This window comes from Raphanus sativus, unplaced genomic scaffold, assembly GCF_000801105.2.
Source record: "Raphanus sativus cultivar WK10039 unplaced genomic scaffold, ASM80110v3 Scaffold1555, whole genome shotgun sequence".
NCBI lineage: Eukaryota > Viridiplantae > Streptophyta > Magnoliopsida > Brassicales > Brassicaceae > Raphanus > Raphanus sativus.
This window is the reverse complement of record NW_026616864.1, coordinates 1-21,236: the sequence shown is the minus strand read 5'-3', so window position 1 is coordinate 21,236 and position 21,236 is coordinate 1. Positions and strand designations below refer to the sequence as shown.

The 21,236-nt window shown below is 40.8% G+C and overlaps 4 protein-coding genes and 1 pseudogene across 5 annotated transcripts; 1 reads left to right on the top strand and 4 right to left on the bottom strand.

Annotated features, from left to right (window-relative positions):
* Positions 1 to 534: 534 nt before the first annotated feature.
* Positions 535 to 3,032, bottom strand: LOC108863334 (uncharacterized). Its single transcript, XM_018637730.2, has 7 exons — positions 2,762 to 3,032; positions 2,221 to 2,456; positions 1,797 to 2,147; positions 1,520 to 1,709; positions 1,382 to 1,446; positions 1,085 to 1,295; positions 535 to 1,007 (listed from the first exon to the last, which is right to left on the bottom strand). Exons 1-7 carry the CDS (start codon positions 2,879 to 2,881, stop codon positions 660 to 662), a joined length of 1,521 nt encoding a protein of 506 aa, XP_018493232.2. The 5' UTR covers positions 2,882 to 3,032; the 3' UTR covers positions 535 to 659.
* A 138-nt stretch (positions 3,033 to 3,170) lies between these two features.
* On the bottom strand, positions 3,171 to 5,709 carry LOC130504411 (non-specific phospholipase C1-like; annotated as a pseudogene). Its single transcript, XR_008941248.1, has 3 exons — positions 4,420 to 5,709; positions 4,156 to 4,332; positions 3,171 to 3,760 (listed from the first exon to the last, which is right to left on the bottom strand). The product of XR_008941248.1 is annotated as a non-specific phospholipase C1-like (transcript).
* A 696-nt stretch (positions 5,710 to 6,405) lies between these two features.
* LOC108862788 (UDP-glycosyltransferase 71C5) lies at positions 6,406 to 8,083 on the top strand. Its single transcript, XM_018637031.2, has one exon. It carries the CDS (start codon positions 6,528 to 6,530, stop codon positions 7,959 to 7,961), a length of 1,434 nt encoding a protein of 477 aa, XP_018492533.1. The 5' UTR covers positions 6,406 to 6,527; the 3' UTR covers positions 7,962 to 8,083.
* A 3,327-nt stretch (positions 8,084 to 11,410) lies between these two features.
* On the bottom strand, positions 11,411 to 13,049 carry LOC108862806 (UDP-glycosyltransferase 71C3-like). The gene has a single exon (XM_018637055.2). It carries the CDS (start codon positions 12,976 to 12,978, stop codon positions 11,551 to 11,553), a length of 1,428 nt encoding a protein of 475 aa, XP_018492557.2. The 5' UTR covers positions 12,979 to 13,049; the 3' UTR covers positions 11,411 to 11,550.
* Positions 13,050 to 15,220: 2,171 nt separating this feature from the next.
* LOC108862824 (cell division control protein 6 homolog B-like) lies at positions 15,221 to 19,498 on the bottom strand. The gene is given in 16 exon segments (XM_056999035.1): positions 15,221 to 15,437; positions 15,537 to 15,599; positions 15,733 to 15,822; positions 15,916 to 15,997; positions 16,195 to 16,245; positions 16,338 to 16,390; positions 16,508 to 16,581; positions 16,706 to 16,765; positions 16,869 to 16,975; positions 17,060 to 17,166; positions 17,235 to 17,309; positions 18,592 to 18,744; positions 18,746 to 18,813; positions 18,889 to 18,973; positions 19,106 to 19,300; positions 19,406 to 19,498. Coding segments are annotated over 16 exon segments (1,491 nt in total). The 3' UTR covers positions 15,221 to 15,302.
* Positions 19,499 to 21,236: the final 1,738 nt, after the last annotated feature.

Below are 21,236 nucleotides of genomic sequence, written 5' to 3'. Positions count from 1 at the left end.
GGGATCCTTGTTAAGAGGAAGCAGGTCAATATTGGATGCTTCTCCTTTTTAATCTTTACTTTGTTTATACGATACACGTGATAACGTTTTTTTGCCAATCCACTTAATGATGGAATCTTCATTTTTTTTTTTAAATTATCTCGTGCACAGACTGGCATCAGTGCAAGGCACAAAGAAAGATTGCTAGAGAGATCAAGACGGCCCGTGCATTTGGGCTGATGCCCTTCACAACAATGGGTACCAAGGCATTCACATTTGGGAAAACCATGGAGAACAGAGACCAAGATTTCGAGTATGAAGTGGTTGACGATGATGATGAGTATGACAATGGCAGCTGAGTGAGATTTGTTCCACTCTCTTCTGCTTTCTAAACTTTGGCCTAACTAGCTGGTCTAGTTTTCATTTCTGAGGTTTTGGTCTATCAGATTTTATAATAGGATGTTACCAAAAGTGGACAATACGTTACTTGAATCCCTCAGACACCAAGGGATTAGTAATTGTATTTTACTTCTCTTGTTGTGTTACTTTTGAAGATGACAGATTATGGTTTCTTTATTCTATAAATCAAGTATCATCTCGTGCTACAGCTGATAATGATGAACACACGTATGCAGAGGAAAAAAAGGATCAAACAAAACTTATGTTTCTGAAAACTCAAATTATCTAGAGCCCCTGTCTGTTCTTGTCATCTCCATGTTTCTAACATCTTCGATTGTTTGCTTCTTCCGTTGGATCCACCTCTCAAGCCTATCCCTATCTGCATCTGGAAGTTTACATGGTCGGTCCAGAGAAGGTACAGCTCTTGATTTTTCAAGTAGATCCCGCTCTTTTTGCTCTGCAAAGCAAAGCAATGATCCTTCACAGACCTCTTTAGCTGAAGGAGGCTTCACCGGTTTGAACTTCTGAAGCTTTGAGTACTCTGTGATGAGATGAAACATGTAGTCATACACCCGGTTCATGCTAATGCTTTCCATGTAACCCTGTCCTCTTTTTCCTATTGTTTCAGCCTGTCAAAAAGGAAGAACGCCTTAGGAACACATGAGTCGATAAATGGATGAGGAAGTGTTAGAATAATACACATTACATCAGAGGGGTTGGCATTGCCCCAGTCCACAGCGAATTTGATGGACCGACATAGATCAGTGGGAGAGACAGGCCAGTAGTTTTCCTTGGGAAGAAGGCCTCTGCTGAAGAAATCTTCATACTCTGGTGAGATTATGAGTGTCATGGAACCACATGACATGATATACTTTAGAGATACTGACCACGCGTAACCCTCTGCATATATTTTGTACCTTTATGATACAACGAATCACAAAACCAGATTAGATCTTTCTCGTATCCCCTCAAAAGTCGAACTTGGTTTTCTCTAAAGACTTACCGGTGATTGCATTGGTTGGAGAGTTTAGACTGTTCAAACCCACCTTTTGCCTCTTCTGCCCAGTTCTGTATTTATTAAACACACACACATCAGAGACTAAAACTATCTGACTAGGAGGAACTGAGGGAAGGCCTTTACCTGGCGCATAATCTGTGCTCCCCACAACCTTGAATGGTTGCATTTCATCAACTCCATTCTTATAGGCGACACAACATCAGGGTTCCCTTTCCAGTAAGCTCTAGGTTGTTTGCTATCCCAGCTCCTTCTCTTAGACCCTTTCTTTATATCCCTAAACTCTTCTTCCCACGGCCTTAGATTTGTCTCCGACCTTTTTTTTATCAAAACAACACACATATTCAGACAAGAGTGTTCGAGTAAAAAAAAAACAACAACAGAGAATGAGATATGAATGTACCATCCCCAGAAAGACCAATCAGGAAAAGGAATGTCCAGATGAGCTTCATTAGTACAGTATCGAAAAAGAGGGGGTGGGAACGACTGGTGTTCTGTCCGGTTGATGATGGGTTTGTCCATGCAATCAAACATCATGTCGACGTCAGGAACCATCCCTGGATACTTGCTGAGCAGCTGCAGAATCCCCCAAACGGTGAACATCATCCTGCTCTGCACGCAAGCGTAGTAGAGATCCACGTACAGCTTCCCGGACAGTATCACCACTCTAAACGCAGCGTTTTGCTTGGCCTTCTCCACGTGGTCTTTAGTCACCCCTGTCTTTGCCCATGGCTCCAAGTCTCGGTGAATCCACCTGACTTCACACGGGTATCAAATGGTTGGTTTACTCCTAAAGTTTGAAACTTTCTGAGTGGGACGGACATTACCTGAAAACGTCAGGGCATTGCTGTTGTTGCTGGGCTCGATGACGACCCGACCCGGAATCCGACGGGAGGGTGGTATTTGGATCGGGGACGGAGTTGTGAGGGCATGAGAAGTAGGAGCATTGGAGGATTCGGTAAGTGGTGGCTTCGCTGAAAGATTTGCGTGGGAAGATGTGCCACGGTGTCGGCTCCAAGTTGTGTCCGGCGAGAGTCTTTGTCTGAGCTACAAAGTCGTCAACCTGCTCAAGATCACGGGAAGTGCACGTGTTTTTTTTTAGATTACAGAGCAATAAAAAATATAAAATTGCTAATTAAGCTCAAAATCCAGATCTACCAATTGAAAACGATTAGAAAAGCAAAACCATAGTTTCGAGTAATCTTAATTTAGAGTTAGGTCAGCTTCAGACAAATATTCCCATGACAGAAAACTGCAACATTTTTAATGATTCTGTCAGATCTATAAAATGAAAAAAAAAACATGTGTAATTGAATTATTGCTGAGTGGGAAGAAGAATAATGGTGAAAAAGGGTAAAAAGACAAGACCTTGTAGAGAAGAAGAGCGGTGAAGGAGAAGAAGCAGAGAGCAAGAACGCATAGAAGGAGATGTGAAGGTGTTCTTGGAGAGCTTTTGTGAGGGAGACGAAGACGTATGCGAAGACCCATCTCTTCCTTTTCTTCTGCAAAAGTTTAAGTTCCTTTCTTGGCCTTACAAATTCTCTCTCTCGATATACAGTGCCCCGCTCGTTGCGGAGTTTTAACTTTTTCCTCAGTTTGTTTCTATTTTAATTCGAACTACAATATTATTTGATAAATTGTTAATGACTAAAATACTGGTAAGTTAGTGCTCAATAAAAAGAGAAAAAATGTACTTATATAGAAGAAAATTAATTGTATTGCCATATTGTTTTGCAAAACTTGTTTGATTTTTGCGTTGTTTCTGATAATTAAGACGTTTATGCTAACCATAAACTGGTTAGTTATCTAATTTTGGATAAGTATGTATTAGTAAATACAAGAACTCTCCATCTTATTCCTACTAAGGAGATGGAGGTCCGGAGAGCAACATAACGTTACCATGTCTTTTGATCCATTACATAACCATACGTAAGTATATACCCTTTTTTCCCACATCATAGAATGTATCCAAGTGACGTGGGGAACATAGAGGTGGCCACATGTATTTACATATCATTCATTCCATTATTTGTAGATTTTTTCAATAGTTTTAAATATACTTGTTGGTCCCTTCACTGGGACTGGTCCTGGTAGTCAGAGACGGCCTCATAGTGACTATGGTGTTCTCGTCTGCTCCTGCTTTCAGTGCAGCCTTACCAGCTTCTAAAAACTTCTCAACAGCATCCTCTGCGTATTTGTTGCCTTCACGTACTGTCATGTTCTTCCCAATGTCTGGATATGAGTTCAGCAGATGGTCTCCAACGAGCTGGGAAGCGAGCTGGATCAGCTCCACCTGGAACTCTGAGAGCTTTGCGTCTTCTTTTGCTCCCCATGGCCTTAGTGATCGTTCAACTTCTGCTAGTTTCTCTGTGTTGGTTCATGTGAGAAAAAGGAAATGAAAATTAGAGAATTATATTCCCACAGGCCACAGCTTTTAGGGGAGTAAAGCCCTAACCATGGTCAGAATTCTGATTCCTGATTAAGAAGCAAATTTTGATTTTCATGACATGAATTAATATTAATATACCTACCTACTTAGTTTCATCACTAATAGTAATTGCTCTGTTCCATAAAGAAGGTTTTTACTTTTTTAGACAGAAAAGATTTAGTGGATGGGTTAGAGCAACTACACATAAGCCAAATCACTTAGCTGTCCATTAGTAATGACTCTGGTTTTGTGATCACCTTATGTTAGCCTTCAGTGCAAAAAAACTCAAAATCATGTAATGGACTGAAAGATTAGGTAAGAGAATGAAACAAACCTGGACAATCTTGGCGAAGAGAGTCACGGATACAGAAGTATTTCTCAAATGTACCAGCCCATGCATCTCTCTTGGTAAGGAAGTGAGATTTAAGGTTGAAGAGTTTCTTCACAGTTGCTGGTATAGAAGAATGCTCGTACTGTGAATGTGGTGTAGGACCCTCAGGTTCATGTATCACTATAACAAAACCGAAACGATTCACACACATGAAAGTTGTTATAACCTATGCTACAAAAGGAAAAGCATTTAAATATCATCACATACCAGTGCCCTTCTCGATCCAAGGAGAGATAAGGAAAGTAGGAACCCGAACACCCAACCGATCAAACCCGAAATAAAACGGGCCCGGTCCAATAATCCCATCAGGATTCGGCACATCTTTAACCGGCGTGGGCACGTGATCATAAAACCCACCGTGCTCATCATAAGTAATAAGCAAAGCCATCTCCTCCCACTGAGGACTACTCCTTAACGTCTCGTACACTTCCTTGACAAACCTCTGCCCCGCCGCCACGTCATGCGACGGATGATCATCGTTCGCCGGAAAAAGATCGATGTCGAAATACCGCTGTTCGATAACCGAATAGTTCGGAAGCTTCCCGAGCTTGGCGTGGAGCTTGAACTTAAGCGAGTAGCTGTGGAACTTCACGAGGTGTTTGAGCCTGCGGAGAGACTTGAAGAAGAAGGTGGCGGGGATGTTCTGGTAATAGATCCCGAAGCTGAGCCCGCTCTCTTCCAAAGAATCAAAGATCGTCTTCTGAGGGAAACCTCTGACGAGATCCTTCTTGACGTTGCTGGAGCACCCGTGGGAGGTGGCAGAGTGGACGTAGAACCGGTTCGGCTGAGTGGAAGTCGGAACCGAAGCGAACCACCGGTCGAAGATCCCGAACTCGTTAGCTAGCTCGGTGTAAACCGGTAGTACACCGGGTTTGAACCCGCTCATGACGTTCTTTGCCATCCCGGGCTCCATGCTCTCCGCCTCCTGGGCGAACCCGTTCATTTTCGGGTCGCCGGAGGTGTCGTTGGATCCGAATATCTGCTCTCGGATGGCTTGGAACGAGTGGCCCGGATCCATGTCGACGAAAACGGCGTCGTTTGATACGTAGATTTTTTCGGAGTTTGGATCGGAGGCGTTGAGGGGGTTTGACTCTTTTCCGGTTAATCCGTCGATTTCGGGTCGGGTTGGTTTGAGCCAGCCGAGGATGTGGTCGAAGGAGCGATTCTCCATGACTACGACGACTATGGTCTTGATCGGTCCTTCGATCTTGTGTTTTTTTCGGGGAACGATTGAGATCGAGAGAGTGGGAGGAGACTAGTAAGTAGAGGAAGAGAGTGACGGTGGCAAATCCTGGCCGGAAAGCCATTTTTTTTCGGTGACTATTAGACTCGAAAGATGGGCGGATTTTTCAAAGGGAGTTGAGAAGGGATATAGTTTGAGGAAGGAGAATGGATACCACACAATTTCGAGAGCGACGAAGCCGGTGACTTTTCTTTTCCGTCGGCGAACTACTTTTCTTTCTTACAAGAAGAAAAAAAATATCTTTTGCGTTTGACTAAAAGTCAAAGCAAAACCTAACCAAATACCAAGTCATTAACAATGCGTGCGTCTTTTGTCGGAAAAACTATATAATAAGCAACTAAAAATAGGTGTTCCAAAAAAAAAAAAGCAACTAAAAATACCAAGTATAAAAGGTGTTCCATGATACAAGTACAACATAGCTTGTGAAAATACAAATTTATAAGGTGTTTCCATGAAAGATTGTTTTCCTAATCTAATTTGGCTGTTGCGTCTAGATTTCGATGATCTATGAAGACATGCAGTATGTTCAGTGAACTATTTTCTAAATAGAAATGACCCACTCAAGCATATATTAAAGCATGAGAAAAATAATTACAGTTTTCAGTGAAGTAAACAGTACTTTAATTTCTAGAGTCTATTGGTATAAACTATAAACAAATTATTCCTTCTTCGAAAAGCAAAAACGTTTTGTTCGAACAGAATAAAAAGTTGATGTGTTTCCCATGTGAATCGTCTTTTTGTTTCTTTTGTTTATTTTTACTTTATCACATCTGACTCAATTACACGATAGACACATCCATGAGTTGTTGAGTTTTGACAGGATTAGAATTAATCTGGACAACTGATACTTACTAAACTATAGTTTTGCTAAATTGTTTTTTTCCAATTTTGTAGGCTCAACCGGACCGAAACTTGTTGTGGTCCACTTTTGTCGTAACTATTTACTACTTTATGCAGCCACATGGAACGCCATTAACATATCATTGATAACAGCAGAGCTCAAAAGAAAGCTCAATTGTGTTTCATTTTCTTCAAAAATAAAGCCCTAAAGAAAAAAGAAAAGTTAAGAGAGATGAAGAAATCAGAGCTGATCTTCATCCCACTTCCGGAGACTGGCCATCTTTTGTCAACGATCGAATTTGGAAAGCGTTTGCTAGATCTCGACCGTCGGATTTCGATGATCACAATCCTCTCCATGAAGCTCCCTTACGCTCCTCATGCAGACGCTTCCTTGGCCTCGCTCACATCCTCCGAGCCTGGGATCCGACTCATCAGCCTCCCGGAGATCCAAGACCCACCTCCAATCAAGCTCCTCGACACTTCCTCCGAGACTTACATCATTGACTTCGTCGCGAAAAACATACCATTTCTCAGACAAACAATCCAAGACTTGGTCTCGTCTTCAGCAGAAGACTCAAACCATGTCGCAGGATTGATTCTTGATTTCTTCTGCGTGGACTTGATCGACGTCGGGCGCGAGGTGAACCTTCCTTCGTACATCTTCATGACTTCAAATTTCGGTTTCTTGGGGTTTCTACAGTATCTACCGGAACGGCACCGTTTGGTTTCTTCAGAGGAGTTCAAAGAGAGCTCCGGGGATGAGGAGTTGCCGGTGCCGGCGTTTTTGGAACGAGTTCCGGCCAAGGTTCTGCCGCCTGGTGTGTTTGACAAACTCTCTTACGCAACTCTGGTCAAAATTGGCGAGCGGTTGACTCAAGCCAAGGGTATTTTGGTCAACTCGTTCTCGGAAGTGGAGCCGTATGCAGTTGAACATTTTTCAAGCGGAGATTACCCGCGTGCGTATCCTGTTGGGCCGGTTCTCAACTTAACTGGCCGTACAAATCCTGGCTTAGCTTCGGCCCAATACGAAGAGATGATGAAATGGCTAGGCGAGCAACCAGACTCGTCTGTTTTGTTCCTGTGTTTTGGGAGCATGGGAGTGTTCAGTTCACCTCAGATCAAAGAGATTGCTCACGCGCTCGAGCTAGTAGGATGCAGGTTCATCTGGGCGATACGTACAAAAATGGAGGGAGACGGAAATCCCCACGAGCCGCTTCCAGAAGGATTCGTGGATCGAACAATGGGCCGTGGAATCGTGTGTAGTTGGGCTCCACAGATAGATATCTTGGCCCATAAGGCAACCGGTGGGTTCGTGTCTCACTGCGGGTGGAACTCTATACAGGAGAGTCTTTGGTACGGCGTACCGATCGCGACGTGGCCAATGTATGCAGAGCAACAGCTGAACGCGTTCGAAATGGTGAAAGAGCTGGGTTTGACAGTGGAGATAAGACTTGATTACGTCGCTGATGGTGATAGGGTGACGCTAGAGCTTGTGTCAGCCGATGAAATCGCAACAGCCATCAGATGTCTGATGGACGGTGAGAACCCTATCAGGAAGAAGGTTAGAGATATTTCGGCAGCCGCGAGGAAAGCTGTTATTAACGGTGGATCTTCTATGGTGGCCACCGGAGATTTTATAAGAGACATTCTTGGTGATCACGTTTGACACATCCTTCATTGGAACCAAACTTGTCACACAAAGTTCATTAAGTAAACAATGTTATCAATGTATAAGTAAACTAAGTTGTTATGCAAACTTAAATAAGCGAACACTATTTTTGGAAATAAGGGAGCTGAACCAGTGCCTATCAGACGCAAATCTAGAGGATCTAAACTTCAGAGGCACCACATACACATGGTGGAACAAGCAAAAAAGCTCTCCACTGGCCAAGAAGCTTGATAGATGTCTAGTCAATGACAACTGGTACAACGCGTTCCCGTCATCAGTAGCCTTTTTTGGAAGTCCGGACTTCTCTGATCACGCTGTCATAGCTATCACGTTAGAGCCGGACAGGATAAGAGCTAAGAAACCCTTTCGCTTCTATAACTTTATTCTTCAAAATCCAGATTTTATTGCAATTGTCTGTGCTGGCTGGTTTTCTCTCAATGTGACAGGTTCGGCCATGTACAGAGTTGCGGTTAAGCTCAAGTTGTTGAAGCAAACAATCAGGGAGTTCAGCAGACAAAACTACTCCGGGCTGGAAAAGAAAACTGCGCAAGCTCATGAGAAGCTGCTGCAAGCTCAGCAAGTGATGCTCTCCTCCCCGTCAGTCACAAATGCAGAAACAGAGATTACAGCTCTCCACGAATGGGAAGAATTGTCAGCAGCGGAGGCTGCTTTTTTCTATCAAAGGTCGCGTATAAATTGGTTGGCATTGGGTGATGGTAGCTCCTCGCTTTTCCACAGATATGCAGCATCCAGGCAGGCTTACAACCACATCCATTTCCTTCTATCAGAGACCGGAACGCGCGTTGATACGCAGGCTGGGATTCAAGAACTGTGTGTGGGTTATTTCACTGATCTCCTTGGCAGTCCAGTGGCACAACCGATGTTCATACAAAGCGACCTGGACCTCCTATTCAACTTTAAATGCTCCGAGGAACAGGTCTCTGGTTTTCAAAAAGAGTTCTCAGCGCTAGACATCAAGGAAGCTTTCTTCACCCTGCCTAAGAACAAAACGGGTGGTCCAGATGGTTACTCTGCGGAGTTCTTCACTACTTTGTGGTCTGTTATTGGCCCCGAGGTCACCGAAGCGATACTAGAATTCTTTAGAGCAGGGAAGCTACTAAAGCAGTGGAATTCGGCAAACCTGGTCTTAATTCCAAAGAAGCCGAACGCCTCACTACCATCCGACTTTAGGCCCATCTCTTGCCTAAACACGGTCTATAATGTCATCTCAAAACTGTTAGCTGCGCGTCTCAAGGACATACTGCCTCTCATGATATCAAAAGCACAGTCAGCCTTCCTCCCAGGACGATTACTCGCTGAAAATGTACTCCTAGCAACAGACCTCGTCAACGGCTACAACTCACAAAGCATCTCTCCTAGGGGAATGCTTAAGGTCGACCTTCGGAAAGCTTTTGATACTGTGCGTTGGGACTTCATTCTGGCTTCTCTAAGGGCACTAGCGATTCCCGAAAGCTTCATCTCTCTCATCCAGGAGTGCTTATCAACAGCTTTTTTCTCTGTTTCTGTCAACGGACAGTCGGGTGGATTCTTCAAGAGCACTAAAGGGATCCGTCAAGGAGATCCCCTATCTCCGTATCTGTTCGTATTAGCCATGGAATGTCTGTCTCGTTTGCTTCTCTCCCGCTATGAGTCAGGCTCCATTGGTTATCACCCCAGGACAGAAGAATTGAAGATCACACACCTCATGTTTGCGGACGATGTGATGGTGTTCTTTGACGGTTCAAGTAATAATCTTCATGGTATCTCCGAGTGTCTGGATGACTTTGCGTCGTGGTCGGGTCTGCATATGAATGCTACAAAAACGGAGCTATTCACAGCGGGGGTGGACCAAAGTGAAACCGCGGTTATGCGTAACTATGGTTTCCCGTCTGGTCAATTCCCCATTAGATATCTGGGTCTTCCACTAATGTCGCGGAAGCTAAAGATATCTGAATATGCTCCTCTAATGACCAAGCTCAACCTCAGCATCCAATCCTGGTCCGCAAAGCTGCTTTCTTTTGCAGGGAGGTTGCAACTGATCAAAACGGTGATTTTCGGTACAGTAACGTTTTGGACCTCAGCCTTCATTCTCCCAAAAGGGTGCATCAAAACCATTGAATCACTCTGCTCCCGCTTCTTATGGGCTGGTAGTTTGGAGAGCAAGAGCTTTGCTAAAGTCGCGTGGTCAACCGTTTGCCTCCCAAAGGAGGAGGGAGGGCTCGGGATTAGGAGCTTCTTAATTTGGAACCAGGTCCTCTGCTTGAAGTTCATCTGGCTACTACTATCTAAAGCTCCCTCTTTGTGGGTTGATTGGCACTACAGCACCCACCTAGCCGGCCATTCCTTCTGGACGATAACACCAAATGCAAACGACTCGTGGATGTGGCGGAAGCTCTTAGACCTGCGACCCCTTGCGCTTCAGTTCTGTCAGTCACAGCTAGGAAACGGCCAGAATACGAGCTTCTGGCATGATGTATGGACCCCGCTTGGACAGTTAATCACACATATTGGACCTGCTGGTCCACGAGCTTTGCGCATCAGGGACAACGCGGTGGTAGCGGACGCAATCTCTGGTGTTTCATGGACACTGCCACACCCAAGATCGCAAAAGGAAGTTGACTTACATGCTCATCTCACTACTCTCATTTTACCATTGCTTATTGATGTTGAGGATGATTATATATGGGTTGCTGGTGATTCCACTTCTCTCTCTTTCAGGTCGTCCACAACGTGGGAGAGGCTTAGGCCAAGCCAAGAAGTCAAGAACTGGGTGGATGTTGTTTGGTTCAAAGGAGCTATCCCGAAGCTCAGTTTCAACATGTGGGTAGCCAACTATGATCGATTGCCGACACGTTCAAGACTGGTGGCGTGGGGATTACCTATCTCCGCTGACTGTCCGCTATGTTCCACCTTCGTCGAAACAAGGGACCACCTCCTCCTCTCCTGTACTTACAGCCAAGCTATATGGCGAGAGGTCTTCAGCAGATGTAACCATCCTGTTGCGCCTTTCACTAACTGGGCTGAACTGTTATCTTGGATCAGAGCTGCAACTTCCTCTAAGATGCGGCTCCTAAGGAAGCTAGCGTCGCAATCAGTGGTGTACCATTTGTGGAAGCAGAGGAACAACTTGATACACAATCAGATATCACTACCGCCTGCTACTGTCTTCCGAAACATTGACAGAGAACTAAGAAATATATTTTCAGCAAGGCGCCATAGGAAAGGATATGCTTTTCTCATGGTCATGTGGTTGCAATAAATTTCTCTCTTATAGGTTTCAAGGTTTAAAATATGAATCATCTTGTTTTTTATTCTTTTTTGCCAAGATGGCTCAGCTTGTAGGCTTTTGCTTTTGTAAAAACTTCTAATCATCTATGATATTTACAATTTAGCAAAAAGAAAAAAAAAAAAACACTATTTGATTCTGATTGTGCTAACTGCTAAGCTCCTTTGGTTTTGATATCACTGAAGGACCTTTTGTCTGCTTAATTTCAGTCTGAGAACTCATTGTCTGAAAACCTGAAAACTAATTATTAAGGAAAAACGCATTGGACTCATTATGGGTAGTTTAGTTATTACAACAGTACTAAAAAGCCCGGCCCATCAACTCGTCAATGAATCGTTTAACCGCAACAAACGACGATCCACCATCCTTGGCAGCCATCCTCGCCGCTTCCGCCATCTCCTTAACTCTTTTCCTCGGCGTATCCTCACCGTCCATCAGAGACCTTATAGCCCCCGCGATCTCCTCAGCTTTCACTACCTCTCCCTTCGCAGCAACGTAATCCATACGCAGCTCCACGGCCAAACCCAACTCCTTTACCATCGTGAACGCGTTCAGCTGCTGCTCAGCGTACATCGGCCACGTGGCGATCGGAACTCCGAACCACAAGCTCTCCAGCACCGAGTTCCAACCGCAGTGAGACACGAACCCTCCTACAGCCTTATGAGACAGCACTTCCACTTGCGGCGCCCAGCCGCACACCAAACCTCTGCTCGCCGTCCGATCTCTAAACCCCTCAGGTAACAGATCGTACGGACAAGCTTTCTCCATCGGGTTTGTTCGTATTGACCAAAGAAACCTGTGGCCGGAGAGCTCTAAAGCTCGAGCTATCTCCTTGATCTGCGACGCTCCGTGGATTCCGAAGCTTCCGAAGCAGAGGTACACGACTGAAGAAACAGGCTTCTCATCAAGCCAGCTCATGATCCTGTCCTTATCAGCTGGATCCAGATTCGCACACGGACGATCCTCTAAGCTAAGAACCGGTCCGACCGGATAAACCGGAGGATAGTTCTCGTGAAGACGAGCGAAGTACTCAAAAGCGTTCTTCTCAAGACTTGTGTAGGAGTTTACCAAAATGCCTTTGGCTTCAGGTAACTTCGCTGCAATCTCGACCCAAGCCTCGTACGACTCTCTCACGAACTGACCAGGCGGCATGACCTTCGTCGGCACGGGGCAGACGTAACCGGGAATGGAGTGTTCTTCCTCGCCGGAGCTCAGGTCAAGCTCGGAGGGTGTTCGGCTGTGTCTCTCAGGGAGATACTTCATCATACCCAAGAAACCAGCGTTACACGTGAGGAGAATGTAAGAAGGAAGGTTGAACTCGTTTCCGACATCGATCAACGGGACACAGAAGAAATCTATTACCAAACCGGCGATACGGACCGGATCGGTTCCATCAGGAGGAGAAACCAGAGCTGAGAGAGCTTCTCTGACGAGAGGAACTGTTTTCTTGGTGAAGTCGAGTAGGTAAGCCTCGGAGGCTTCAAAGAAGAGTTCCAACGGCGGAGGGTTTTGGATCTCAGGCAAGGACAAGAGGCGGATTCGAGGCTCTGAAGCTAGAAGAGATTTAGCCGAGTTTTTGGATTGAGGAACGAAAGGGAGTGTCCAGTGGAGGATGGTGATGGTGTGTATGCGGTTGTCACGTTTGATGAGAGACTTGGCGAATTCAATGGAGACAAGGAGATGGCCAGCGCCTGGAGAAGGTACGAAGATGATATCTTGCTTCTCCATCTATTTTTCTTCTCTCTCTCAATCTCTTGTGTTTTTCTTTTTGGTTTGGTGATGCCTTAGTTCAAATAAGGAACATGACGACTGAATGCTATAAAAGGCTTGCACGTTACGCACGATGCACCAGTAATCATTATGCACTTATCCCTCATTGTTAACAGTCACGGGTTTACGTTATAATTACCACTAGATCTTGACCCGCCGGTCGGGCGGGTATTTATTTTATATTTTTAATTTTTCTTTTAATATTAAATGGTGTATTTGTAATATTTAAATATAAATATAGATTAGAAATTAATTTACAGTTATAATAAAAATTAAAATGAAAATTTTAATAAAATATTTTGATATAATTTTTTTCCTAATTAAAATAATATAGAAGTGAATTATAATTTTTTCCAATTCAAAAATTTTAGCATCCCTCAAAAATAAAGAAAATAAAATTATAAATATATAAAACATATAACCATATTTGGAACTATAATTTCTATTAAAATAAATTTGTTAAAAAAATAATGTTGCACTGTTTTTGTTTATTTCTAGAGCTTGATCCGTGACCGTATAAATATTTTTTTTCACTTTATTTTTTTTCTCTGTAATAATGGTATACTATATATATTTGTATATTAAAATGTTTTACATAATTTTTAATATAACATTTTAAAACACAACGATTTTATTCATTACTTTTAAATAGTTATATTTTGTGATTTAATCGTCATTATATTACAATATATCATATAAACAAATCTTATATTTATAACTAATTGGACTTATATATGAAGTATTATGCTAATAATATATAAAATATATATTTTATTTATATGTTATATAAATTAATTATGATGTTTGATTTTTTATTTTATTATTTATTACTAATAAATATTAAAAATATTTAATATGTTAGTATGGAATATATAAGGAAATATATTTTGGTTAAGATTTTGTTAAGGAAATCTATTATTTAAATTAGAAAAAAACATTAAATGTTTAAATCTATTATTTAAATTAAGAAAAGACAATCGTATTTAAATATAGCTTCATTTAATACTTCAGTGACATGATAATGTAAATATAGTGAACAACTAAGGGTTAATCTAATTTTGTACTTCTATTTTAATAGAATGGATTTACGAATATATTACTCATTTACTTTAGTGGTATCTGAAAACATAATATTGTGTAGATATTTCGAATCAATGCTAGCAGAGAAATTAATAGAAGAATATATCTGATATATAGTGTACTTCAAGAATAAATAAAAATATAAAAGAAGTTAGAGATATAAACAAAATTTAATTAATTTATTGATCATTGTTTTACAAAAAAAAAAAATTATTGATCATTCAAAAATATAAAATTTTATTTAACTGTGTTAAAATATTAAACATTACTTAGTTTAAAAACTCACTTAAAATACTTAGATAACGGTGATGCTTTGCTTTGAATGTTTATTGATTACGTTCGTCATTTGTCAGAGAGAATAACAATACAAAATGAAAACATGGCGGCAATTATACTAGGAGACAAAACGAAAAGAGACACGTCCCCACCTCTTGAGGGAAAGAGCTAACCACTTTCACTGTGGAAATCCTACTAGACCCACTGCAACTCAACAGCTCATTTTGGATTTTCCTCATTGTTCCCACACCGAGACGATAACAATTGAGTAAAATTTATTAAGAGACCCTACAAACTGCTTAAAGTAGGCTACTGAGACATTAGTTCACTAACCATAACAACTTAATAAAATGGGCATATAATTGGTACAAGTTAAGTACTTGACTAATATTTGTACCTGCTTTAGTTAATCGTTCTCTGGCTCCATGCCACAGACAAATAATATAGCAACACGATTGACCTAATACACTCCTATCCATGGCTGTACAATTTGCAAGTGTAAGCAAATACATTGGAATACTCTAATAAAAGTAAAAGTATTGTATCCTTGTTTCACAACTTAGTCAGCTATTGTGTGCACAAGATTGTTCATCTTTGTAGGGATGACGTTCTTCTCACAGAAGACAGTTCCTAAAAGTTCGTATTCCCTGTTGATTTTATATTTAAGGGAAGTGTTTACTAGAGACTGAGTCAGTAATTGCATTTCGAAAGCAGTGTGTTAAACTACAACAAAAAGGTGTTTACCTGAAGAGCAAATGTAATGTCTGATTCGTCTACTCTCAGGCTTACTCTCTTTACATTATCTCTACGAGCTTGACCGAATTTTAAAATCCCTGAAGCATAACAAAGCCACCAATATTTTTGATCAGGAATTGACTTTTTCTGCTTTGCATGAACTATCAGCAAACACAGATACAGCAAGCTTTTTACCAACATAGAATACTCAGGGCAGCGATAGTAGTTACCTGATCATTTAGCACCGTACACATGTTAGTGAACTCTGTAATTCCGGCTGGAGAAATGACCCAAGATTTACAGATTTCCAGGTATAATTTATTAAGCTGCATCGCATGGAAAAAAGAGAGATTAATAAATCAGAATAATGTGTTGTTTTAACTCATGCGGTCATGTGTTGTGTTTCGGTTAACAGAGAGATTTACCTCTCCAACGGTTGCATCCTTTTTGGCCCCTCGAAAAGCCTTTGCAGCAGAACATATTATGATCTGTGAATTGAATCAAGAGAAGCATGTGATAATTCCGGTTAGATTCTTGGGATCACCCTTGCTTAGTTATAGAACGTTTTAAGACATCGTTGTGACTTTGATAATGAACGTGTGTGGTGTGAATGTAACTTACTTGTTGGTGTTGAGGAAGAGACTGAATAGTGTCAACTACAGGAGACTTAAACGTCTTAGATAATGCAGTAGCCATATGATATATCCTCACCTGTAACATTGAGTACAAGAATCCTTAATTTTAATATGATACTCAGATCATGTCATCATCAGTGTGTAACCCAATAAAGACCAGAAAACTAACCACTGGATCATCTGGAGTTGGACCTTGTGATTCTGGGCTAGGTGATCCTCTTATTTCTGTTTCTAAAATTTCAAGAGCGCTCCTGAAAATTTGAATGAAATTGAGAGTGTGAAATGTTTGTTCACAAACTTGAGGTTATGAGTACAATCTTAGTAGTGATTTCTACAGTACATATTAACTATATATAAATCCAAGCAGCATATTACAGTGATATTGTCACCCATGCTTTCAAAACAAGAATAAATTCTAAGAAAAAAAAAATGAAAATGTTGAATTCACCTGCAGACAGATAAAGCCTTTCTCATGTCACCTGACGCAGCCGCAACCAACATAAAAAATTAATGGTTATAGGAAAACAAAATTGGCTCAGGAGCAGGACTGAGATAAAAGATCATGCGACCAGCAAGGATCGGATTCTTACTCTTGCACAGAGCTCCAAGGCTTTTGATTGGAATGCAACAATATATGGAAGAACCTGTTAGAACAGAACTTGAAAAATCAGTGAGACATATATAGAAACATCATAGTTCCATGGCGTACGGATTTCAATGTCTCAAACAAGACATCTTATCATACAGTTGAAAGGAATTACCATTAGCCTCTCTTGTAGTATCATAAGGATTTGATCTTTAGAATAAGCACGGAAAGTTACAACCACAGGTTTGCCTGCAACGAAATAATAGAAACACAGTTCAAGAAAAAAAAAATTCAACTCTTATTTTTCAAAGTTGATACTTTCTGTGCAGATATAGAAAAAACGTATCAATTTACAAAATCAACAAATTCTCACAATTAAGTGACTTCAATTTCGGAAGGAAACGATCTGCAAGGTCTATTGCATTAGCTACACCTGAGAAAGAAAAAAAAACAGCTTAACTTACAAGTGCTCATGAAAAGAGAAGGTGAATACATATCTGACTAAAATCATAGCAACAACCGCTAAAGTACAGTACCTATAAGTATACACGTTGAAAATGGCAAAGTTGTAAGCATAAAAAGATCATGAAGTACTCCTCGGTCTTTTGTGATCAAGAAATCCATCTCATCTGCAATTATTAACCTGAAAAGATAAGCTTAGATAATGATCACACTAGTAAATCATCACAGGTAACTGATACACAAACAAAACGATTAAAAAATATACATCATTCTTGAGCTGGACTGTTGCTTTTGAGAAAACAAACTCTGAAGATGTTGTAGAGGTGAAGAGTAGCAATCATCTTTCTTCACGGGCTCTACTATTTCAACTATCTGGAAACAATGTAAGCATCAGATATAACCAACCTGAAATCAATAATCTTGGTTTATAGTCTATATACCTTGCTGAATATATCTGTTGCCTTTGTCAGTGAAGTGCAGTTCACAGACAATGTGTCCACAGGTGGCAAACCGGCCTGATCAAAATCATTAAATTCTTTTTGAACATTTAGGCCCCGTTCGTCTGTACATCTGAAATATGCATCCAGATGGTCCATCTAGATGCCTTATCCAGATGCTCCATCTGGGTGTTGTTCGTCTCTGCATTTCGTTTTTCCATCTAGATGAATCATCTCAATGCAACTACGTTTGTTTGCTTTTTTTTCAACTTGCATCTACATCGAGATGAACTTGTTACTAAAATAATTAAAATAGACTTGTTTTAAAAATTTGGCAGAAATTTGCATTTTCTAAGTTTTGACGGAAAATTACGTTTTCCCGGTTTTGGTGAAAAATTTGCATTTTTCGGTTTTGACGAGAAATAGTGTTTTCCGGTTTTGACGAGAAATGACGATTTCGGTTTTGGCGGGAAATTGCGTTTTCCCGGTTTTGGCGGGAAATTGCATTTTTCCGATTTTGGCATGAAATTGCATTTTCCCGATTTTGGCGGGAAATTGCATTTTCCCGGTTTTGGCGGGAAATTACGTTTTCCCGGTTTTGACGAGAAATTGTATTTTCCGGTTTTAAATTGTGTTTTCCAGTTTTGGGGAGGGGGGGAAATTACATTTTCCGGTTTTGGCGGGAATTTGTTTCCGGTTTTGACGAAAAATTGTGTTTTCCGGTTTTGACGAAAAATTGTGTTTTCCGGTTTTGACGGGAATTGGTGGTTTTTGATTTTGGCGGGAAATTGTGTTTTCTCGGTTTTGCGGGAAATTACGTTTTTCCAGTTTTGGCGGGAAATTGCATTTTTTCCGGTTTGGGGGGGGGAATTACGTTTTTCGGTTTTGGGAGTGAAATTGTGTTTTTCTTGGTTTTGGCGGGAAAATGTGTGTTTTCCGGTTTTGGCGGAAATTGTTCTTTTCCGATTTCGACGAATAATTTTGGCGGGATATTGCGTTTTTTTCGATTTTGGCGAAAAATTATGTTTTCCGTTTTTGGTGAGAAATTCATTTTCCCGGATTTGACAAAAATTTGAGTTTTTCGATTTTGATAGAAATTGTATTTTTCGGTTTTGGCAGGAATTTTTGGTGAAGACTCACCTTCACCCAAATGCTCCGTTAAGATTCACCCTCGTTTGGATGAAAATTTGAGCTGAGTTTTCATAAATGCAGTTGGGTGATCCATCTGGATGTAGCATTTTAATGTACAAAACGAACATCAACTTGTATCTTCACCCAGATGGATCACCCAGATGAGCAAACGAACAGCACCTTACTAACAATTTTTAAGTTGTATGTTATAAACTACAAAAACTGCTACCTGCTTCGACCAATCACCAACTTGTTGTACAACTTTCTCCACGGACAGTGACTTCCCAGTCCCAGGACAGCCGCAAATGTACAAACTCCCAGCCTTCTGCTGATCTAAGCAGCCTTTCACAAACTAGAAAATGCGTCTCTGTTCATCTTCACGGGCAAACAATTGTCGACGGTGTTTTAGATACATGCAATGCCTCTTTCACAGCTCTCATTTGCTCCTCATCTATTATAGCTTAGTACATAAGACCTTACCAAAAATAAAAGTAGACTATTGAAGAATCTAATGATTCAAGTTTACCTCGAGGGTTCCAGTTAGATTCAGAGTCTAAACAATCGGATAAGTTATCCACTGCCAAGTTTTCATTAGAGTCTTTCTTAACTTCCTGTAAATAGATATAGCCAATTAGGATTGATATTCATCCGAATCCATAGAGAAACTAAAATCCAACTGTTACGGACACTTTATCATCAAGGAAAATGATCTGATGCAGACGAGTGATTTTAAATAGTTTTACCTTTTCTGGCGTTCTGAGATTTGAACAGCAATTCGTCGACGAGATTTCAGTTTCTTCGGCGTAGGGGTTGTGTCCTTGGACAAGTGATTGGCTTCCTCCGATCTCAGCTTTCTCTTCCGAGGAGTCTCGATGCTCTTCGATTTCTCCGATCGGCGATGGTAGGCATCGTTCGTTGCCACGAATACGGCAATTTCGCTTAAGGATGAATGGTCTAAGATCCAATCGTATTACGAATCATCCTTTTGGAAGTGTGGTTTAAATTTTTTTTAGTAGAGAGTAAAACGCTAACCGCGAACATACGTTTTCGCATCCCGGCGCGCTCTTTGTTCTCTCATGCCGTTTTGAAATCTCCAGCTTCGCGGCACTTTTATATGGGCTTACGATTGGGCCCATATTCGGAGCAGTCGTTTAATCGAATTATCGCATTGCCAATATGGCCCATTATAACTAACTATGGGCTCAGGAAAATCAGACACCACCGCCTTTGGTTAATGTTCTTTTTTCATAAATAATTGATTGATCCTTTTTCATTTGAGCTTCTTGGCTATATTCAACTTTTTCTGTGTCCAGGTTCAAATCATGATGGATGGTTATGAATCTGAATGGGCAACTGCAATTAGTACATAGTTCAGTCATTTTACGTATACAACATGATGTGTATACACACAAAGATAAGATCATATACTCCCTAGTGCTCAAACTACACACTTACACATATTACTATTTACCTAGACAGAGCCTTGCTTCTCCTAATCTAAAACTCTTACTCCACTACCCAAATATTACTTTATTGGCATCTAGAATGACTTTATATATCTCTTAGTTCGAACAGTCCCACAACTAGTCTGCTGATACTCTTCCACAAATGCACTAAACATGTCTATTACTTGTTTTTAACATATTACCACACATAAACAAAACTTGATTAACTATATTAATTAGTGATCAGGTGATATGCAGTGCTTCATGTGCATGTTTTTTTTTCCTTTAAAACTTCAAGACTTTGTATTTAACTTGTGTTAAACGACGCTGAGAATCAGACAAAACCAAAGTGGTCTAAGATATTTTATTTTATTTCTATATATCTTTTTCAAAACTTTATTTGGGAACCGGAGCTTCTAACTCAGTTGGTAAAGGGTTCACAACTGTGAGTTTCGCCCCTGGATTTGAATCCCGGCCACTGGGAATTAACATTTCGGTATCACCAGGGACAGAGGACCGACATGTGGCAACACCGTGACTAGTCTTGGACCATTTCGGTGGGGCAGGATACCTCTGTATAATTCAAAAAAAAAAAAACTTTATTTGGGGAGAAAAACGTCCAGGTATCGCTGATATATATTATCGTATATGTACCAAAACAATAATAATTTAAAATCAAAACAATTAAAATATCTTTTTGTCAAAATGAATTAAAAAACTTGAAAGAAGATAAGAGAAATGAGATTGGCATTTGCCGTATCGCTCCTTCTGCCAGTCTCTCTCTGGCTCTCTCTTTCGACGAGTTACGATCATTTGGCCATAGCATTGTATCAAGAGCCATTACGTAAACTTATATTCGTTTTCCACTATTAGAAACAACCAAGCAGCGATTTGTAACGCACGTACTATCACAGGGTCGTGTGATGTAGATCATTTGCACATTTCTAATTGGTTGATTGATTCTCTGCGAAGAGAAGTATCGGACCTTGAGTATCAAAAAAGTATCAAGACCATACCCATATCACATTTGCTGCGACATTAAGTGCAATCAATGAACAAGTCTTTGACTATCACATGGTTCCTTTTATCATCTTCTATTTGTTTTATTTACCTTCTTACATTTTGGACATGTAGCGTTTGAATCTTGCAGTTGTCTCACAACTCCATTGCTAATTGTCGAATCGCCCATAAAGCTATTAATTCCACTTAATAAATAAATGGGAAACTTTTGTGTGTTAGACTAGGCGCATAAACTTTATTACGTGTTGGATCTGCAAATGTAAACCAAAAGAAAGACAGAGGAATTCTGGAAGGAAAAAGAAATAATATATGGGAGTACATATGTACATTTAATCATATTTAATAAGCTAAAGGGAGTCATATAAATAAACATGATTCGATAGAAGCACATCGACAAGGACATCAATAC